This window comes from Dunckerocampus dactyliophorus, chromosome 20, assembly GCF_027744805.1.
Source record: "Dunckerocampus dactyliophorus isolate RoL2022-P2 chromosome 20, RoL_Ddac_1.1, whole genome shotgun sequence".
Classification (NCBI taxonomy): Eukaryota; Metazoa; Chordata; class Actinopteri; order Syngnathiformes; family Syngnathidae; genus Dunckerocampus; species Dunckerocampus dactyliophorus.
In genome coordinates, this window is record NC_072838.1 from 9,286,519 (window position 1) to 9,304,675 (window position 18,157).

General features: G+C 40.4%; 1 protein-coding gene across 1 annotated transcript in view; it reads left to right on the plus strand.

Moving 5' to 3' along the window:
• ext1c (exostoses (multiple) 1c) overlaps nt 1–18,157 on the plus strand; it is an 87,765-nt gene that overhangs the window by 61,152 nt on the left and 8,456 nt on the right. The window contains exons 3-7 of the mRNA XM_054763029.1: nt 6,736–6,829; nt 11,879–11,986; nt 13,814–13,933; nt 17,094–17,226; nt 17,890–18,008. Of these exons, the coding sequence (XP_054619004.1) occupies nt 6,736–6,829; nt 11,879–11,986; nt 13,814–13,933; nt 17,094–17,226; nt 17,890–18,008 (574 nt within the window). The remainder of the gene's footprint in view (nt 1–6,735; nt 6,830–11,878; nt 11,987–13,813; nt 13,934–17,093; nt 17,227–17,889; nt 18,009–18,157) is intronic.

Here is an 18,157-nt window from a genome sequence, read left to right on the forward strand (position 1 = left end):
GAACTGCATTTGATAAGAGCTCGGCAGGGATCACGTGAATGGAAGAATCACACATAACACTAAGGAGGAAGTAAGAGAGCGTGGAGGAGTGTAGCGTGCAGAAGGTTACGCATTGTAGGGAAATTTTAACACATGCACACACATAGTTCAGTTCCAAATGTGAAAACGTGTTATATTTGCAATGAAATTGTTATTTTGATGTAAAACGACCCCTTTTTGTATTGTTTATGTTAGTATACAGTAGCTGTTTAAACATTTGAGCTGTCACAAAAGCAAGATATTTGTGTCAAAGTGAAAGTTATGCTTGAAATGTATCTTTTCACAAAAAGCTGGTTTCCTCCCTTTTGTAGTCAGGAACTGATATTTTCCTGAAACTTACCTATGTTCTACTGCTGATTCCTAAAGAACGGAAAAAAGGGGGGAAACAAACGTTTTTGTCTTATGAAAGACTGGAGTCTGATCTTTCTTTTCTTTACATCGCCATAGAACCCTTGAGAGATCAGTCAAAATCTGTTAAAATGAACGGTGCTGCAGGGGTTGTCTTTTGAAAAAAGGCTGGTATCGAATGAGTTAAGAATCTGTTCGCCCTGGCCAATAGTGGCAGAGCAATGGCGTGTGTGTGTGTCCCAAGTGTCCCAAACTTGAGCGGATCTGACACACACTAGTCATTAGGTGTGAAGTGGGCCCAAGTGCGGCACAATCAGCATATTGTGAGTACACCCTAAAAGAGACGGTGTGAGGAGTACCTTTTTCCAAAATGTTATGCTTTTGAGTGTGGGATTTTCAGTTTGTTTGCGGAGTGTGTCGTTTGAATGACAGTCGTCCCTCGCCACATTGTGCTCCGAATTTCGCGGCTTCACGTCATCGCAGTTTTTCAAAACATAAACGATGACTTAATAAATCCTCGCTGTTTTGTGGCCGATGGCCTATTCATCAAAAAACATGCATATTCAAGCAAATCTTACGTATTTATCGGCCTAAATTGAGCATTTTCAAGCATGAAAATGCCGAAATGATGTAGATTACAAATATAAGGCATTCAGAAAACAAATTGAAAGTGCTATTCGTGTTCTACACTGGTCACTAGGTGTCTGTAATGTTACATTATCCTACATTGATGAGACAATAACCACTGCAGGAAGTACTCGTGTCCAGAAACTGGAACAACAACAAGGACCTCTCCCAATGCTAACATGTGAGTCTATGTTATGTCCTAATTTCTGTTGTGTGTACAATTTTTATCATTTGAGTGTAAAGGTGACTATAGGGGTGTTATTTCATGTTTAGAGGGCTCTAATAATGTTAAAAACTGTATTTAGAAAGTTGTAAACAGGTTTTCTACGCTCCATCTAAGAAAATATTCCGTTCATATCGAAGGAATCCTACTTTGCAGAAATTCACTTATCACGGTTCGGTTAACCACGATAAACGAGGGATTACCGTATGTTGAAATGTGCCGAAATAACACCACGCTCATAAAAATTTGGGTGTAATTCGCAACAGTGGATAAGCGTTTTTTTTAAGATGTTTGACAGCAGTTTCCTGGCAATGCAGAGAACGAAAGTGCGCATGCGTTTGTATGACATCTGCTACTTTGTGCGATGATGACAGCCTCCCTGCCTTCTGCGAGTTGAGCCTGCTTCTCTTGTCGAGACACAAAAGCCTCGCTCTCGCGCAAACAAGAAAGAAAGATAAATATGTGATTTTCTTTCTTTTTGTTTCTTTCATTTTGATCAATTATGTATCTGGATTTGTTCCCTCCGCGGTATTAAGTCTGCATTTCAGTTGTTGTGATTTGAATATACATGAGCTGAGAGATTGTGAGCTACGGAAGATGGATGCGAAGGAGCGGTTTGAAGGAGGTGGCGTATCTGTCCATCTGTTACAAGGGCAAGCGACGGGAAGTTGGCTTCCTTTCGTGTGCATAACAGCTGCAGGATAAGATTGAGCAAATTCTCCTTTTCTGATTATTGACATTGAAAGATGGAGATGGAGATGCAAAGGAACATTGGAGATAAGGTAGAAATGAAGGCGGAATGTAGGCTTCAAGATTTTTTGCAGATTTTTGTATTTTTTTTAAACAATGTGGCATGTCCGGTAACAAAAAAAAAAACCACATTATTCAGGATTATGTTTTTAAAATGAACGAAAAAGCAGGGCCACACAAATGCATGCATGTAATGAACATTATACTCTCTATTGACAAAGCCACCAGCAAAAAAAAAACAAACAAACAATTAGTTATACTAGCTACTTTCACAAAAAAAGTGCAAAAAAAATTTCTGTAGCGTCTTGGCTCTTGTAATTTTCTGTTAATAACTAATCATAATTCCCAAAGTGATGTCTTCTAGTCAGCAATTCCCTCTCCCACACGGTCCGTCTCTTTTTTTTTTCCTCGTTTATTGCCTCCTTCCTGCTCTTTGCACATTCTCTATCTGCAGGTGCGAGAAAATATAGACTTACTTTTCTTTATTGCACGATTTTCTTCTCTGGAGTTGAATATCTTGTAGGTCCCTTGCGGAGAGGAATTAGTGAAGCTCGGGGTAATAACTGCTGTTGCGTGGCGTCACGCGGGACGCAGAAGGACACAAATAATGCCACGACTGCTTCACGGATGCGGCAAGTGGTGGCGGCAATGCATACCGATGCGGGAACAATGCGTGTCGTGGGTACTATTATCGCGCACCGGACGTAAACACTACTTGACGACGTGGAAAGAAGTCATGCGGTCATTTCGTGCCAATGCACACCATTTTTGGTCACGAATTGTGTGCTTAATTTACGCGTAAACAGAAGTGAGCAAACTTGTCTTCACACTTTTTCAAGCGTGCCATAAATAAATTCCACGTATCGCCACGACAAATTGCGGGACAATGAGGAGGCAAAATGCATGCAAGTGTAAACGCCGCTTTACTGTTTTGGGCCATAGCCCACAACAAGCTAAAACTCAACTCTGAACTCCTGACGTCACTTCCTGTCCACCATCGATTCTACTTACCTACGAGGTAAACTATCTTACCACGAAAACTTACGACGAAAATATTCCATTCCGATCCTACTTTGGGGAAATTAAATTATCGCAGTCGGATCTGGAACCAATTAACTGCGATAATCAAAGGTTGGAAAGTAATTATTGCGTTACTATTTTGAAAAAAACTTCAAATATGTCAGCCAATTTTAATTTAGCTTTGAAAGAGCGTTTAACGATGCGGACGACGAGCAACCACTCTAGACTTCACATGTACTGTATGTTCCTGCCTTTTACATCAACGATGTTGAAGTCTGCTCCTATCCTGAAACGTTGACATAACCATGCAACACAATATTCGGTTTGCCCTGAACAATCAGTCAAAGTCATCTAAAATGTCCGGTTCTGAAGTGGATGTCTTTTGAAAAATGGCTGGGATTGAATGAATAAAAAAAAAAAAATAAAACAAACAAAAAAACGCACGACTCGTTTGAAAAACATCACGTCACAATGAGCGAAATAGCAGCTGTTCGATATCGGTGCATCGGTTACAGTAACACGTCCGAATTAGTAGTTCAAAACTCCCAAAACAATTTATGGCGTAGACACTTTGGCTGGTCCACACAAGAAAAATGCACCCCCATTAGAATGTGTGTGTGTGTGTGTGTGTTGCCATTGTAAAGACGATGCTCAATGAGCTGCACATGAGTCGGGCCAAAGTATCGACAGTGATCTGTTAGCGTCGTGGCAGCTAATCCATACACTTGGTCAACCGTGCTTAAGTTCACTCTCAAACACACACACACACACACACACATACACACATACTGTACGTGGATACACAAACACATTCCTTCTCTATTGAAACAAGACCTTTTAAAGAAAGCGACATGAAGATCAACTCACCAGAAGCTGCTGTCAATCACATTGTTTTATTCCCCCCCCACCACCCCCACCCCCCACCACGCCTCTGTTGCCTCCCATTGCATTCCGCCCAGTCGATATCTATTTAATAGTCAGCCACACAATGAATGAAAAACCATTCAATGTAAAACAAGCCAACATAGCTAAAGCCAGGAGAGGTTCAAACTAAGTGGAAGCGATCGGAATACGCTCGAAAGGGGGGAAGCTTCCTTATCACACAACAACAACACACACACACACACACACACACACCGGCTTTGATCCGAGTGGTATCACGCTGTGCCCGATGCCTTGACATAAATAGAGCGAGTCCAATGTGCGGTGTGTGTGTGTGTGTGTGTGTGGCAAGAAGGCGGGAGAAACCACTGTTGCTCTCACTCTAGTCGTGTACGTGTCTCCACGTGACGGAGAAGCATACACATAAAATCATTCTAATATGTTAACAGGCCTGAATTTGCTTTTGCTTTGCCACATATTTGATTACCACAACGTCCTGTTTTTTTAGTAAGTGATGGGTGTTTTTATTGGGCCATTACTTTGGCCAGCATTTGGTCACTCTGCTGCGTAATATTACAGTACTCCCTGTGGTTAATTGGTTCCAGACCCAACCATGACAAGTGAATTTCCACGAAGTAGCATTCCTTATTTCTAAATGGAATATTTTCGTAGTTAGAGCATAGAAAACCTGTTTCCGACCTTCTAAATACATTTTTTTTAACGTGATTGGAGCCCTGCGGTCTCATCAATCAGTGTAACATTACTGACACCTGGTGACCAGTGTTGAATACTACATAATACTTCGAATGCGTCTCCTGAATGCCTGATTTGCATTTTCGTTCACTTATCCATTTTTATGCTTGAAATTTACGCCAAGAATACGTACAGTTTGATCAAATATGCGTATTTTGGACTCATAATAAGCCGCTGTCAACCAGAAAACTGTGCTAATTTATTTATGCTGAGAAATTCGAGCCGCAAAGTGACTGTGTTTACATTTTTTCGTGACTTATTTGTCCAGTAAGACTTGAAAAGCGAGCTATTATTTTCTTACATGATGATTTTTCTAATACACACAAGACGTTATTTCCACCATGATTTCAATCCAGAGATTTTAAAGTTACTTTTGCACCGCCGAAACTTATCGTTACTAGTTTGCAGTTGTGGATAACTGCCTCTCAATGGCATCTCATTGTTCATTATTACCGGCTCCATACAAGCCACAAAAGAGAGGTGCAGGCAGGCGTACCATCATTAAAGAACACACACTCTCACACACCACAGCGTGACCCCCAGTCATGCATTGTCACATGCACAAAAACAAAAACGGCAAGCCCACAAACACGCAGTAAGTGGGCCACACTAGCCATCCAGTATGTACTGTAGTTACTCCTACACATAACTACTGATCTGACCTGTCGCAGTGAGCGCTTGAAGGAACGACCGACGCAGGGGTTGTGCATTTTTTGCGTCGCAGCACTATGAAATATGTGCTGCAGGAAAAAAAAAAAAAAAAAAAAGTCTTTACTTTATTTTTACAGCGACAAATCAATAGTTGCTTGTGAGCATATTTTTCCCAAGTGACAGCGGCTGAATATACTCGAAGTGGTGCCACCGTGTCTGTGGATGGAAAAGGAGAAGTTGGGTGATTTATGGCTTTACATGCAGTAATGCAGTAATGCAGTTATGACTAAGATGCCTGGTTTATGTCTTAAATGTGCTGTATTGCTGTTTTGTTTAGTTGTTGGCTTTTTTGTGTGGATGCTAGGCACATTTTACTGTGTGCCTTTTTGTTTTTTCTTTAAAACATTTTATTATGCTATACCCAAGATATCTGTACTGTATGTTTGCTATTCATTAGAACGTCTTTATCTAAAAGCAGAAATCCCTCACCACTTTGCGCATCGAATTTTTATGGTTTTTGCACTCAACACATGGCTTTTCAAAAATATTCAATAAATCATGCTGTTTCGCGGTTGAATGCGGCCTGTCAAAAATGTGTATATTTCAGCAAATTTGACGTATCTCTCTTTTTTTGTCCCCCTCTTATCCCTGCACTCCCCTCTCTGTTTTCCTTTCTCTTCTTCTCTATCCCCTCCTGCTCCGACCCGGCCGCTGCAAATTTGCTTAACAACAAAACATCAAAGTCAAATTCTGCATCATAGGGGAAGTATATTTCACACTTTTCCTGTTGAGCACGTAAGGGCATTTAGAATACTGTACTATACTATACAATACTACAGTATACTATACTATCTGCCCTAAAATTATGTATTTTTTCATATTTTCAAGCCTAAAAATGGCTAAATGAACTAAAATACAAATATAAAGATACATTCAAAGGTGATATTTAATATTCTACACTGGTCACTAGTTGTCAGTAATGTTACTCTAATGTTTGTGACGACGGTGAGACACACAAGCACCAGACTTGATCACCAGAACAACAGGCTTTTATTGCAGGTTTGAATTATCTCACAACAGGCACAATCCCTAACGGGGGCTACTACTGCAGCCGTAACCCACAACAAGCTAAAACTCAACTCTGAACCCCCCCGACTTCACTTCCTGTCCACCCCAAAAACAGCAACACACAAGTTTTATTCATGTCTTCAGTTAGTATTATTATGATGTCTACTATATTGTTAATTCATGTTCGGAGTGCTCTAGTCGTAAACAGGTTTTCTATGCTCTAACTATGAAAATATCCCATTTATAAACCAGACATCCTACTTTGTGGAAATTGACTAATCACGGTCGGGTCTGGAGCCAATTAACTGCGATGATTATGTATGGTATGTACTTGTAATAATGAAGCATGTCAATGTATTGTTTGCCCTGTCTAGGTTTGATTACCAGGAGCTGCTCCACAACTCCACCTTTTGTTTGGTCCCTCGAGGTCGACGCCTGGGCTCCTTCCGCTTCCTGGAGTCTTTGCAGGTAAATGTTCGATGCAAAAGACCGCGCCACAACCCGTGTTATTTTTGTTTGACATTATTCATTACACCTTACAAGTCTTATAAGCACACTGATGCAGATGTAGTTACGCTTTCCACCCGGTATGACCAAAAAACTACTGAAAAGTCACAAACGTTAGTTTCCGAGTATTTCACTGAGCACTATAAATTACAAACAATAGTGATATCCACCACAAAACACCATCAGAGTGACCAAAACACAAATTATAACAGGAGAAAAGCCCATTTTCAGTGCTATCCAGCAAACACGCAGCTGAGTGAGCATGGAACTGCACAGCATACAAAAAATGCTGAACATTATCATTGTTTTCCATTTTATTTTGACTATAGACGCCTTAGTTGTTAAATGCAAGTGTTCAGCCTATATTGTGTTGTGTAAAAATGTGGCCCCGAGGCCTTTAAAACCGAGAGGGGCCCATAAACAGCCAAAGACGACAAACCCTTTTATCCATAGGGGGAAATGTGCTACGGCTTTTAGTGAGTGGAGTTTAAATGTGTTTGCTTCTGCAGTTCCCCCTTTGCCACCCAAGTTGATGCTCTCACACTGAAGCAGGACACAGTAGTCGCTGTTTTTAGATTTGCTCATTGCTGAACTCCTCTGGCGGCTGCTGCGCTCCCTTGGCCACACTGTGTGTGTGTGTGTGTGTGGGTGTGTGTGTGTGTGGGTGTGTGTGCGTGGAGGCTGAATGGACAAATCTGCACACAACCCACGAGGCTTGGCACCGTCTACCGCTCCTTCTGTCTCGCCTCCCTGTCCTCTCCTTTTCTTTTCTTCATTCAACCACTTTTCAAGATTTTTTTAAAAGTATATTTTCTCTTCATTTCGGTACCAGCCAAGCCCACAAAAGAACTGGCAATTACTAATGTGGTAAGAAACGTATGGCCAGCTTTCCAAAATACACACGGGCGAGCCAACTCGCACGTACTGTACTGTGCCTTGAAGCTTTTTCTTCGTCTCTTCATGCAAAACTACTGTTAGGCCAGGGGTTCTCAAATGGTGTCAGCCTGGGACCAGCATTTTTCAATGATCACTCAGTCACGACCCACTTGTGTTTAGCAAATGTACTCTATTTGTTTTTTTAAAATCAGTAATATACATAATTACATGTGCACTTCAGTGGAATGTATTAAGTCTTAAGTGCTATTCTTATTCTTTCATCGGCGCAAGCGTGGTGTTAAGCTTGCTGTTTGAGTGCTATTTTTAGGCTTGTTTCTTTTTAGTGGCCCACGGCATATTGTAGAAATCAAATTAAACAGAAAATCCCCAGCAAAAATGAGAAAAAATTAGCAAAAGGGCACGATGTACAGTAAAGAGAGCCAGCTAAAATGTTGATGCTGATAACACAAAGCTTTGTTTTATTGTCCAAAAACAACAACAAATACAATATATTTATGAAATAGAAATAAATGATAGTAATAGCCTTTTAAGAAAATGTTATACATGACTAAAAATATATATTAACTGGAGGACCAGAGGAAGACATCCTGACACGCTGATGATACTGATGATATCATCTCAACTGCAAGGAATAAAAGATACAAAGACTCACAATAGTATAGATTTTTTTACACCAAATTCAACATAAACACATTCATTTATCACCAGTAAGCCATTTCTAAATGTATAGGAAGTAATGAACTACTTATTTTTATGACGTTTTAGTCATATTTCTAATCTAATCTTTATTTTTCCTTTTTTTTCATTGAACACCGCACTTGGTTTGTAGTGTCATTGTTTTCACGCCCTCATTTTTTTTTTTAAAACACCCTCCTTTCTTCTTCTCACACAGGAATCGAGGAATAACACGACGCAACTGCATGCATCAGAATAATTCATGAATAAATTCAAATTCAATGGCAAAATTGCGCTAAGACCAGACAATCAAATACAGTCCCAGACCCAACTGCGATCAGCGAAAAGTAGGATTTCTTATTTATAAATGGAATATTTTTGCTGTTAGAGCATAGAAAAGCTGTTTACGGCCTCCCAGACATGCTTTTTAGAGCCATCTAGACATGAGATAACACCCCCATAGTCACCTTTACACTCGTATTACCCAATATAGTGGACATAATAAGCGTAAACAAGCCATTTAAGACATAAATAAGACTCGTGCTCGGGTGTGTTGCTATAAATGTGTTCCGGTGATGGGGACAGGAAGTGATGTCGGGGGTTCAGAGTTGAGTTTTAGCTTAGCATGGGTTACGGCCACAACAGTAGCCCATTAGGGATTATTGTGCCTGATAATTCTGTTCTGGAAATCAAGTCTGGTGCTTGTGTGTCTTATCAATCATTACAGTGACGTAGGTGACACCGAGTGACCAGTGTAGAATAATACATATCCTTAAATGTGTCTTCTGAATGATGTATATTTGCATTTGAGTTCATTTAGCCATTTTTACACTTAGAAAGGCTTAGTTTAGGCAAAAAGTATGTAAAATTTGCTTAAATATGCATGCAATATGCAACAGGCCAGGGTATTCAACCATAAAACAGCATGATTTATTAATTAATATATTTTTGAAAAACCGTGAAAGACTGAAGTCGCAAAATTCGAAGCACGAAGAGGCGAGGGACGACTGTATCACATATATTCGAATGGAATTTTTAATGTCTGCCGTCCTCCAGTTGAGAATCCCTTTGTTAGGCGACTCACCCTTGAGTCAGAGGAGGACTCACATGAGCTCCAGGGTGCAATTCCATTTTCAGGGACCTGGATTGGACTTGGATTATCGCTATGACCTTGTAACCTGGGGCTTCCAGCGCACACACACACACACACACACACACACACACACACACACACATGCACCCAAGTATTCCCATTTGTGAATCTGTCCTTCAGCAGGTCTATTCTCGGATGAAACGCACATGTGGGAGACCCCCCAGGGGGAGGCCAGAGAGAGCGTTTGATCTCAACAGTTTTGGCTGCTGCCGTTGCTGTGTTTTTAATTCATTTTTTAAAAAAAAATGTGACCTATAAAGCCTGAAAGCAGACCGCACTGAAGAGTGGACGTCAAATGAAAAGAAGGGAAAAGAGAGACGGTGATCGACAAACACACACAAAGTCGGGATGAAGAGACCAGAGGAGGGCAGGGAAGGTGATGAGCGCAACATCAAACAGCTGTCAGCGAGCGAGGCGATAAGGCAACATCAAAAGTCATCTCCAATAAAGCGCGACGCCTTCGTGTATCAACTGGTTCCTTCGTATTCTGCACCATTTTCCCCCCAGCCTGTACAGTACATCCCCTGAGTGGCTGTTGCTCATTAGTACACTGACAGTCAGCAGCGCTGTCAACTTGGTCAGCCACATTTGCTTTTGCGTGTGTTGAAGTCCTAAACAAAACCTGCAGGGCGTCGTGGGAAAGGATAAATTGAAATTATTACTCATTGCGGCCTCCCTATTGGGGTCAGCTGCGCATAAACAGGCCGAATTTGTTCATGCAGCTGCGGCGTGTCATGGGTCAACAAGTAGCTTATTAAATGTGGGGTTACTCATATATTTTTAACCGGATTCACAGCTCTCTTCGAAACTAATTTTATTGCAGAGCAAAGATTGATGGCTCATATGAGGTCAAAGGTACCACACAAAAATGCATCATGAAAAGGAAAAAAAACACTGAAGTAGCAGTGGCCCATGAGTCGGTATTTATGATGAAGCTTTTGGTTTTTTTGTTTGTTTGGACGTATCCCGGTATGTGGAAACGTATCAAACAGCTGTATTTTAATACCAAAACTTAACTTTTGTATTCACAAATGAACTTAAACAGACAAAAAAATCGTGAGTGTATTTAGTTAGTCAGAGGCTGACGCAGCAGCTACAATCTCCAAGCCAGAGTGTAGTGTAGTGTCCTAGTTAAACAACACCGCTGACTTAAATGACACATTTCTGAATACACACAGGGATCACATCATTATAGTTGCACATTACTTACAGACACATAGGCAGAAGCGTAGTGGAAAGTATTCTGCAACAAAAAGCTTCCGGTGTGCGCTGTGTCATTCAATTTGTGTGCCTAACTGCATCACAAGCTCAACTCAATGAATTATTGCGGCCACCAGGTGTCACCAAACTTTAGCCACTCTCATTTAAAAGCAGACACGTGAAGTTAAATTATATATATTATTCATATGTAAGTCCCAGAACCAGCCAAGCTATGAAAAAAAAGTAACTGAAACTCCAGAAAAAAACGGTACTCAAAAGTAGAGATATTCGAGTCATGAATCAGTCGTTCAAAACTTGCAGGTTTTTTACTGAGACGGGACTCGCACGGTACTCGGTTTCTTTCACTTACTCACTCTAACTGCATTTGTATGAATGCGTTAGCCCCGTGGAAAAAGCAAAAATCAACTCTCCTTTCCACTACTTCCTGCCCGAGCTGCATTACAGACTCGACAGAACGAACGATTCACTCGCTCGTCCCGCGACCTTCATTGACTTGAAGGTACTCAGTGAAGACTTGAGTAGGGGAAGTCGAAGAAGACTCACAGTACTCGAAACCCATAAACTTCACTGACTTGAGTCAGAACATCAGAACGATGGCGTGAGCTGTCTTTCCTGAATGCCTATTTGTGGCCAGGCTTTATTTTTGAAGAGGAGAGGGTTAATTTTGTAAATGATTCACTTCAAGGACTAAGGCTTACCATCACTAATCAGAATGAGTCGAAATAAGAAAATAACATAGCAATATAGACGTGATGGGACAAGCAGGCCAGGGGAGGGAGGGACAATCCAGCACGGTACAAATGCCTTAGTATACACCCTTAATTCACGTAAGCCGCAATTGATGTTACTGTGAGCTCAATGCGGACGAGACGGTAAACAAACGTGTGACATTACCAGGGAAAATTATCCGAGAAATTCTGCAGTGTCTGCTTAACATGAACTTTTAGTTCACAAGGATGTTTTTTTTGTTGTTGGCTGTGCAGTTTGTAACATTGCTGTGGTAAGTGAAAATGCAAACTGCTATGATCAGTTATCTCGTGCGTCGCTTGTGTTTGTGTGCTCAGGCGGCGTGCATCCCTGTGCTGCTGAGCAACGGCTGGGAGCTGCCATTTTCCGACGTCATACAGTGGAACCAGGCTGTCATCGAAGGGGATGAGAGGTTGCTGTTGCAGGTAGTAAGCCCCCGGCGGATATTTGAATGCACATAATTGCACTAATTGGAAAGAAAAGGACACATTCCATCTGGAATTGTCACTAGACAATCACAGCTCGGCCTGCCATCAAATTTTGATGGTCGATAATTGTGCTGCAAATCATTGTCGATAATAGATAATATCGGCTTTACGACCATTTTTTTCATAAATTGTTCATTACGTGTCATGTCACATTTGAACCACTAGATGGTACTCAAGTATAGTGTACCTGTGTGAAGTTGCCTGTTGTGACACTCATGAGTCGGTGAGGAAGAGGTAACCTTTTATTTTGCAAGCAGAGCAACACCACAGCTCGCAATGAACTTCTCAACCCCATTGAAATCGCGGGAGGTCACCACTTCACATACCATATATATAAACCGTCTGTTAAGAAAAAAAAAACACTTCAATAAAAACTACACACACACCCAGTTATGTAGTGTGTTGTTGTAGGGGGTCATATTTGAGCTGGACCACAGCTGAATTGCGGCGTAAAATGCAATGTTGCTGATTGTACTTCAACACATCCTCCTGCACTCGGCCACACGGCTCAGGAACCGCTGCCCGCGACATGCGCAGGCACACCCTCCTAGGCAACCGCACCGAAAGGCTGCACCTCCCCTGCAATGCAGCGAGCGAGCGACACCGTCCACAAGCGCGCACTATACATTCACATCGCCGAACCAAAACGCCGACCGCCGGGACGAAGGCTCTGCTGCACATCCACACTGGAACAGTTGCTTAGAAACTTTTGTGCCTTCATTCTTATTTGCGTTCGCTTGCTAAGAGTCTATTTATTGGTGCCGTTTTGTTTTAGTAAACAGAATAGCAATTAAAAATGTACAAAACCATTAAAGTCATATTTTGTACCAGCCAAAGCCGTTGCTATGGCATTCCTTACATCAAAGGCATTTGTATGAAGTCTCTAAGGTGGATTGCATGGAATCACTACCAAGCAGCGCTACAAAGCCTGCCTTACCTTTTATCAAACGATATAGCTGCATGTCGGGCTGCTGTGATTAACCGTAGAGGTCTTAATCCAGCTCTGGCTCGAAAGCACCGGCTTGCACATCCCCTACCTCATGTCACACACATAAACACACAGAACAAATAAAGCTGGCGCCGTCTCAACGAGCAGCGTTATCGCACAAATGACGTCTGCCCTGCATTGGACCGCTTCCATATTGTGGAACAGGAACTGGGAGCTGGACACATGAACACAAACAAGACCTCCGGGGAGACATGTTTAATTGGGGTTCACTTACCGTGCATTGAACAGCCTGACCTCATCAGTGGCGTTGTGTCCAACTAGGGACACATTCACTGTGAGCTCAGGTCAGGTTAGGGAGCATGACACTTGTTAATAAGAGGCTAAGTGAGGTGAGGCACTTTGATGCAACCCTGAAAATGCAGAATAAGGGCAGAGCGGGAGAGAAGGAATGATTTTAGAGTTCATATTTTTAATTGATTCTCAATTAAAAATAGCTAAAAAGGGAACTCTGTTCCAGGGTCGAACTGTTGCCATCATAAAACCTTTACAGTCCAACCTCAGTTTTTGCGATTAATCCATTTCAAAGGGTTTTTCTGAAACCGAAAACGTACACAAACTGAAACGACTGATCTCATTTTTTCACCTTCTTGAGTGTTACACAAGCTGCTCCTTTCATACAGAGTTGTGGGAACTCCACACTGAAAACGTTGGTCACATTCTGTCCGGTTTCACAGGTTCGACTGTACCCAAAGCTTCACGGCATGTGTCGTTATTGTAAAAGATGTCTTCTCATTCGTCCTTTCTTTTCTCATAAGGTACCATCTACAGTAAGAGCAGTCAGAAATGAGAGGGTCTTGGCTCTCAGACAGAGGACCCAGATGTTGTGGGAAGCATACTTCTCCTCTGTGGACAAGATAGTCCTCACCACCCTGGAGGTAAGCTCTACTTATAAATACTAACGCTCGTAGGATTTGCAAGAGTCACGTCTTGAATCCCTGAGGAACAATTTATCAGAATGTTTAGCATTAATGTTTTAATAGCGGCACTTTTGTCAGAACTGCATACTTTCTTCAATGGAGGGGCAAAGAACACTAACTTTAAGTGTTTCTTCATGGAAAGTCAGAACGTTGGAGCAAAAATTGCTGATATTTGTGATGCGTCGGGGAAGCACCCATCCCACGCCTCTAGCTATGCGAACCACCGTACTACCAATGTCCCCCACTTAGTTTTCCAATTTGCATGTTGCCTTTTTCCATGTGTTTTATTGTTTTGTGCGGCCATGCCAGCAACGCATTACTGATTAAAATAGCTCTGGAACTGAACAAAACTGCATTTGAATTACTGAAGTATGCCCTTGAACTTTTATGTTTTCATTTCACTTTTAATAATTATTTTGGACAAGCCAGAAATAAGTTTGGAGGGCCCCTCTTTTCCCAACTATTAAATTATTATTAAAATATTATTCATATTAATGAATACATGATTTAAAATGTTGAATTAATAAATTAATATAAATAAATATGGTATGAATAAACAAATATTGTAATGCCACAATTAAAATATAATTATTTTAGAATAATTATTCAATTATTTAGATTATTATATTATTATAATAATATTATATTAGAATTGTAAAATTAACATTTACATTTAGCATTTAACATTATATTCTGGATTTAGAATTAACATTTAGATGTAGCCTTTAACATTTATGTATATTTAACATTTAGATTTATCATTTAACATGTAGATTTACAATTAACATATTTAGCATTTACCATTTATAATTAAAATTTACATTTAGCATTGATCATTTATATATATATTTAGCATTTATATTTAGCATTTAACATTTATATGTATCTAACATTGATATTTATAATTAAATATTATATTTAACATATAGATTTAACATTTAGATTTAGCCTTTAACATTTAGAGTTAATGTTTAATTATATATTTATTATTTATAATTAACATTTAGATTTAGCATTCACCATTTATATATATATCTAATATTTATATTTAGCATTTAACATTATAGTTTACATTTCCAGTTCATGTTTAATTTTCTCTTTGACATTTAGATGTAGCTTTTACATTTCGAGTTAACATTTAGATTTACCATTTCCATTCAGCATTTAATTTCCGCATCAAATGTGAGAAAAGTGAGGTAACGCTGTAGCCATGCGCACGTTATGCTACGATGTTTTTTGTGGAGGCTCCTGATTAGTGCTTTCTGTTCCTACCTGCTGCTCTGTGGGTAGGGGGCACATTTTCAAAGCAGTCTCATGTATAGTCATGATATATCATCATGCCCACTTTTGCCTTCTTTTCACTTTCATCACCACCAAAACTGCCTTTATTTCGTGTCGCCTGTTCCGCTACAGACTCTGAATTTGTATGAATCTCTGACTGTGCCACCAACATGTGCTGTTTTTCGCACAGACAAAGTTTGGTGAAAGACGACGTTTCCCGTCTGTGAAATTCAGAGAGACCGCACAGTGAGCAGTACATGTTGGCTTTGCGCTCTCATGTTTATAAAAGCAAAGCCTAGCTGCCCCTAGTGGGTTTTCTGCTGGGGATTTATGCTGGAGATAATAAAGGCAAGGTTCTGGAGGTTGGTGATAAGCTGCTTATATACATACAGCAAGCTGAGGGGGAACCTCTCCCCATGGGAGACAGCTGTGCAGTCAGCCTGAGGTCAGTGAAGCACAGGACTTCACGGTGGGACGCCTTGAGATGATGCCGCTTTGTCACCTCCTGTTGGTAGAAATGGGAAGTGCAAGGAATGAATCATGGGGGACAACGTAAACGAAAAAGGATGGACGATATAAAACACTAGAATCCACGTTATATTAATAGATTGCATGTTTTGACCGACTTTGCTTGATTTACTGTGAGGAAAACTCATTTGTATTTAAGTATTCTGTTTCACCAGAAGTGCAGCGCAGGGGCCCACAGCGCATTCTAGAAATATAATTGAACAAGAAGACTAAAAAACTAACATCAACGTCAAGAAAAATTAAAAATAATTGCGGTAATTGTACAAGAATAAAGTGAAAATGTTAACAGAAAAAATTAACAGAAAAAAGTTGTAATCTAATGAGGAAAAAGCCGGAATTTCACAAAAATCCATCCATCTTCTAAGCCGCTTATCCTCACTAGGGTCACGTGTATGCTGGAGCCTATCCCAGCTGACTTTGGGCGAGAGGCGGGGTACAACCTGGACTGGTCGCCAGCCAATCGCAGGGCACATATAGACAAACAACCATTCACATATGGACAATTTAGCGCCCCCAATTAACCTAACATGAATATTTTTGGAATGTGGGAGTAAACCGGAGTCCCCGGCGAAAACCCTCCCATGCACGGGTAGAACATGCAAACGCCACACGGAGATGCCCAGCGGAGATTCGGACCCAGATCTTCCTGATGTCCTGACTGTGTGGCCAACATGCTAACTACTAGGCCACCATTTCACGAAAATAACGACGTAATATTATGAGGATAACATCATTTTAGTAGCGTCAATTTTAAATATGAACAAACAAAATTCATTTATGTCATTATGAAAAACAAAGTTGTAATTTTTGGAAAATTAGGTCGTGGAAAAAGTTACGTTTCGAGAATAAAAGCCTAATATTCCAGGAATAAAGTCATAATTACGAAAAGAGAATTTGAAATAGCAAAAATGGAAGGGAAAAAAAAGCTGCAATTTTACGAGAATAAAGTCAAAATATTAAAGGGAAAAGAATCATGTTCGAATGAGGAAAAGTTGCAATTTTACGAGAATAAATGGTAATATTATGAAGAAAAATCATGTCATTTAAGAAGTTAAAATATTAAAGAAAAAATATTTGGAAACTTAAAAACACATCAACAGCAAAAATGGGGGAAGAAAAAGAGCAAACACTGAAGTTCGTACTAAAAAGCTGAGCTGCAGCTTTTTTCTTGAAATATAGCGAACTGCTTAGCATATCTACATGCGTTGCTTTAGAAATGGTACATTCTGTGTGACCCTCGGTGGAAAAAGTTTGGACACCCCTGCTTTAAGGCAGTGAGAGCATTTTTTTTCCTGTTTTTCCTCCTCAGATCATCAAGGACCGTGTGTTTTCTCACGTATCGAGAAACAAATACATGTGGAACTCCTTGCCCGGAGGTCTCCTCGTCCTGCCAGAATACTCCACTCACCTTGCGCATTTTCCTTTCTACTACCTGGGGTTAGGTAAACGACGCTCTTTGATTTCATTTCATTTCCGCTGGCACATAATGAACATCTAGATACCACTTTTAAGGCTGGTATAATAAAACTGTTAATGAGGGATGAGGAAGACAAAGAGAAAATAGCCTTCCTTCAGGCAATTGTGCATTAAGTTGGGAATCCTAGTTAAAAATGTCTTATCATCATTTAAAAGCCTCTCTGTGTAGAATTATTGTTGCCAAGTTCAGTGGAACCGTGGTTTTCGTCATGAATCCATTCCAAAAGGACTCAAAAATATCAACACAAAGCACATTTGATACAGAATAAATGGCTTTACATGCAGAAAACAAAGCAAAATGCATATCGATGACGAATGAAATGGATAAATGAACATTTAACGGAAAACGCAGTGCGCTTGAGCGCCTCATCAGAGGCCCGTGCAGTGTTTGAAAGGTGAAAGGAAGGAGGCAGATAGTTGTTAATGGTTCTATGAACAAATAAACCATCCACACACACGTAATAAAGATGATTATATGATTCCCAACCCAAAAATAACAACTGTCCATTCCTCACCTACAAAAACCCATGCAAACAAAAACCAAGGTTTCACTGTATAAGCAAAGTGGGCATGTAAAAATCTAAAAATGGTTCCCTGTGTGTGTGTGTGTCTGTCTGACCTTGCTGAAGGCATCAGTCCAAATCAGGAGTTCACTGCTGTCATCCACGCGGTCTCTCCGTTGCTGTCCCAGTCTCAGCCAATCATGAAGCTGCTTCAGGTGGTGTCCAAGTCCAAGTATTGCTCCCAAGTAAGTAGGCCAAAAACAAACTTGAAGGTACAAAATGTAATGATCTTACTTTCACATTGTGTGTGTTGCTTTTGGAAACGTAACAGCACAATAAATAAGAAGAAAGTTTATTTCACGATATGATGTTGTAATATAATCTAATATAAGTA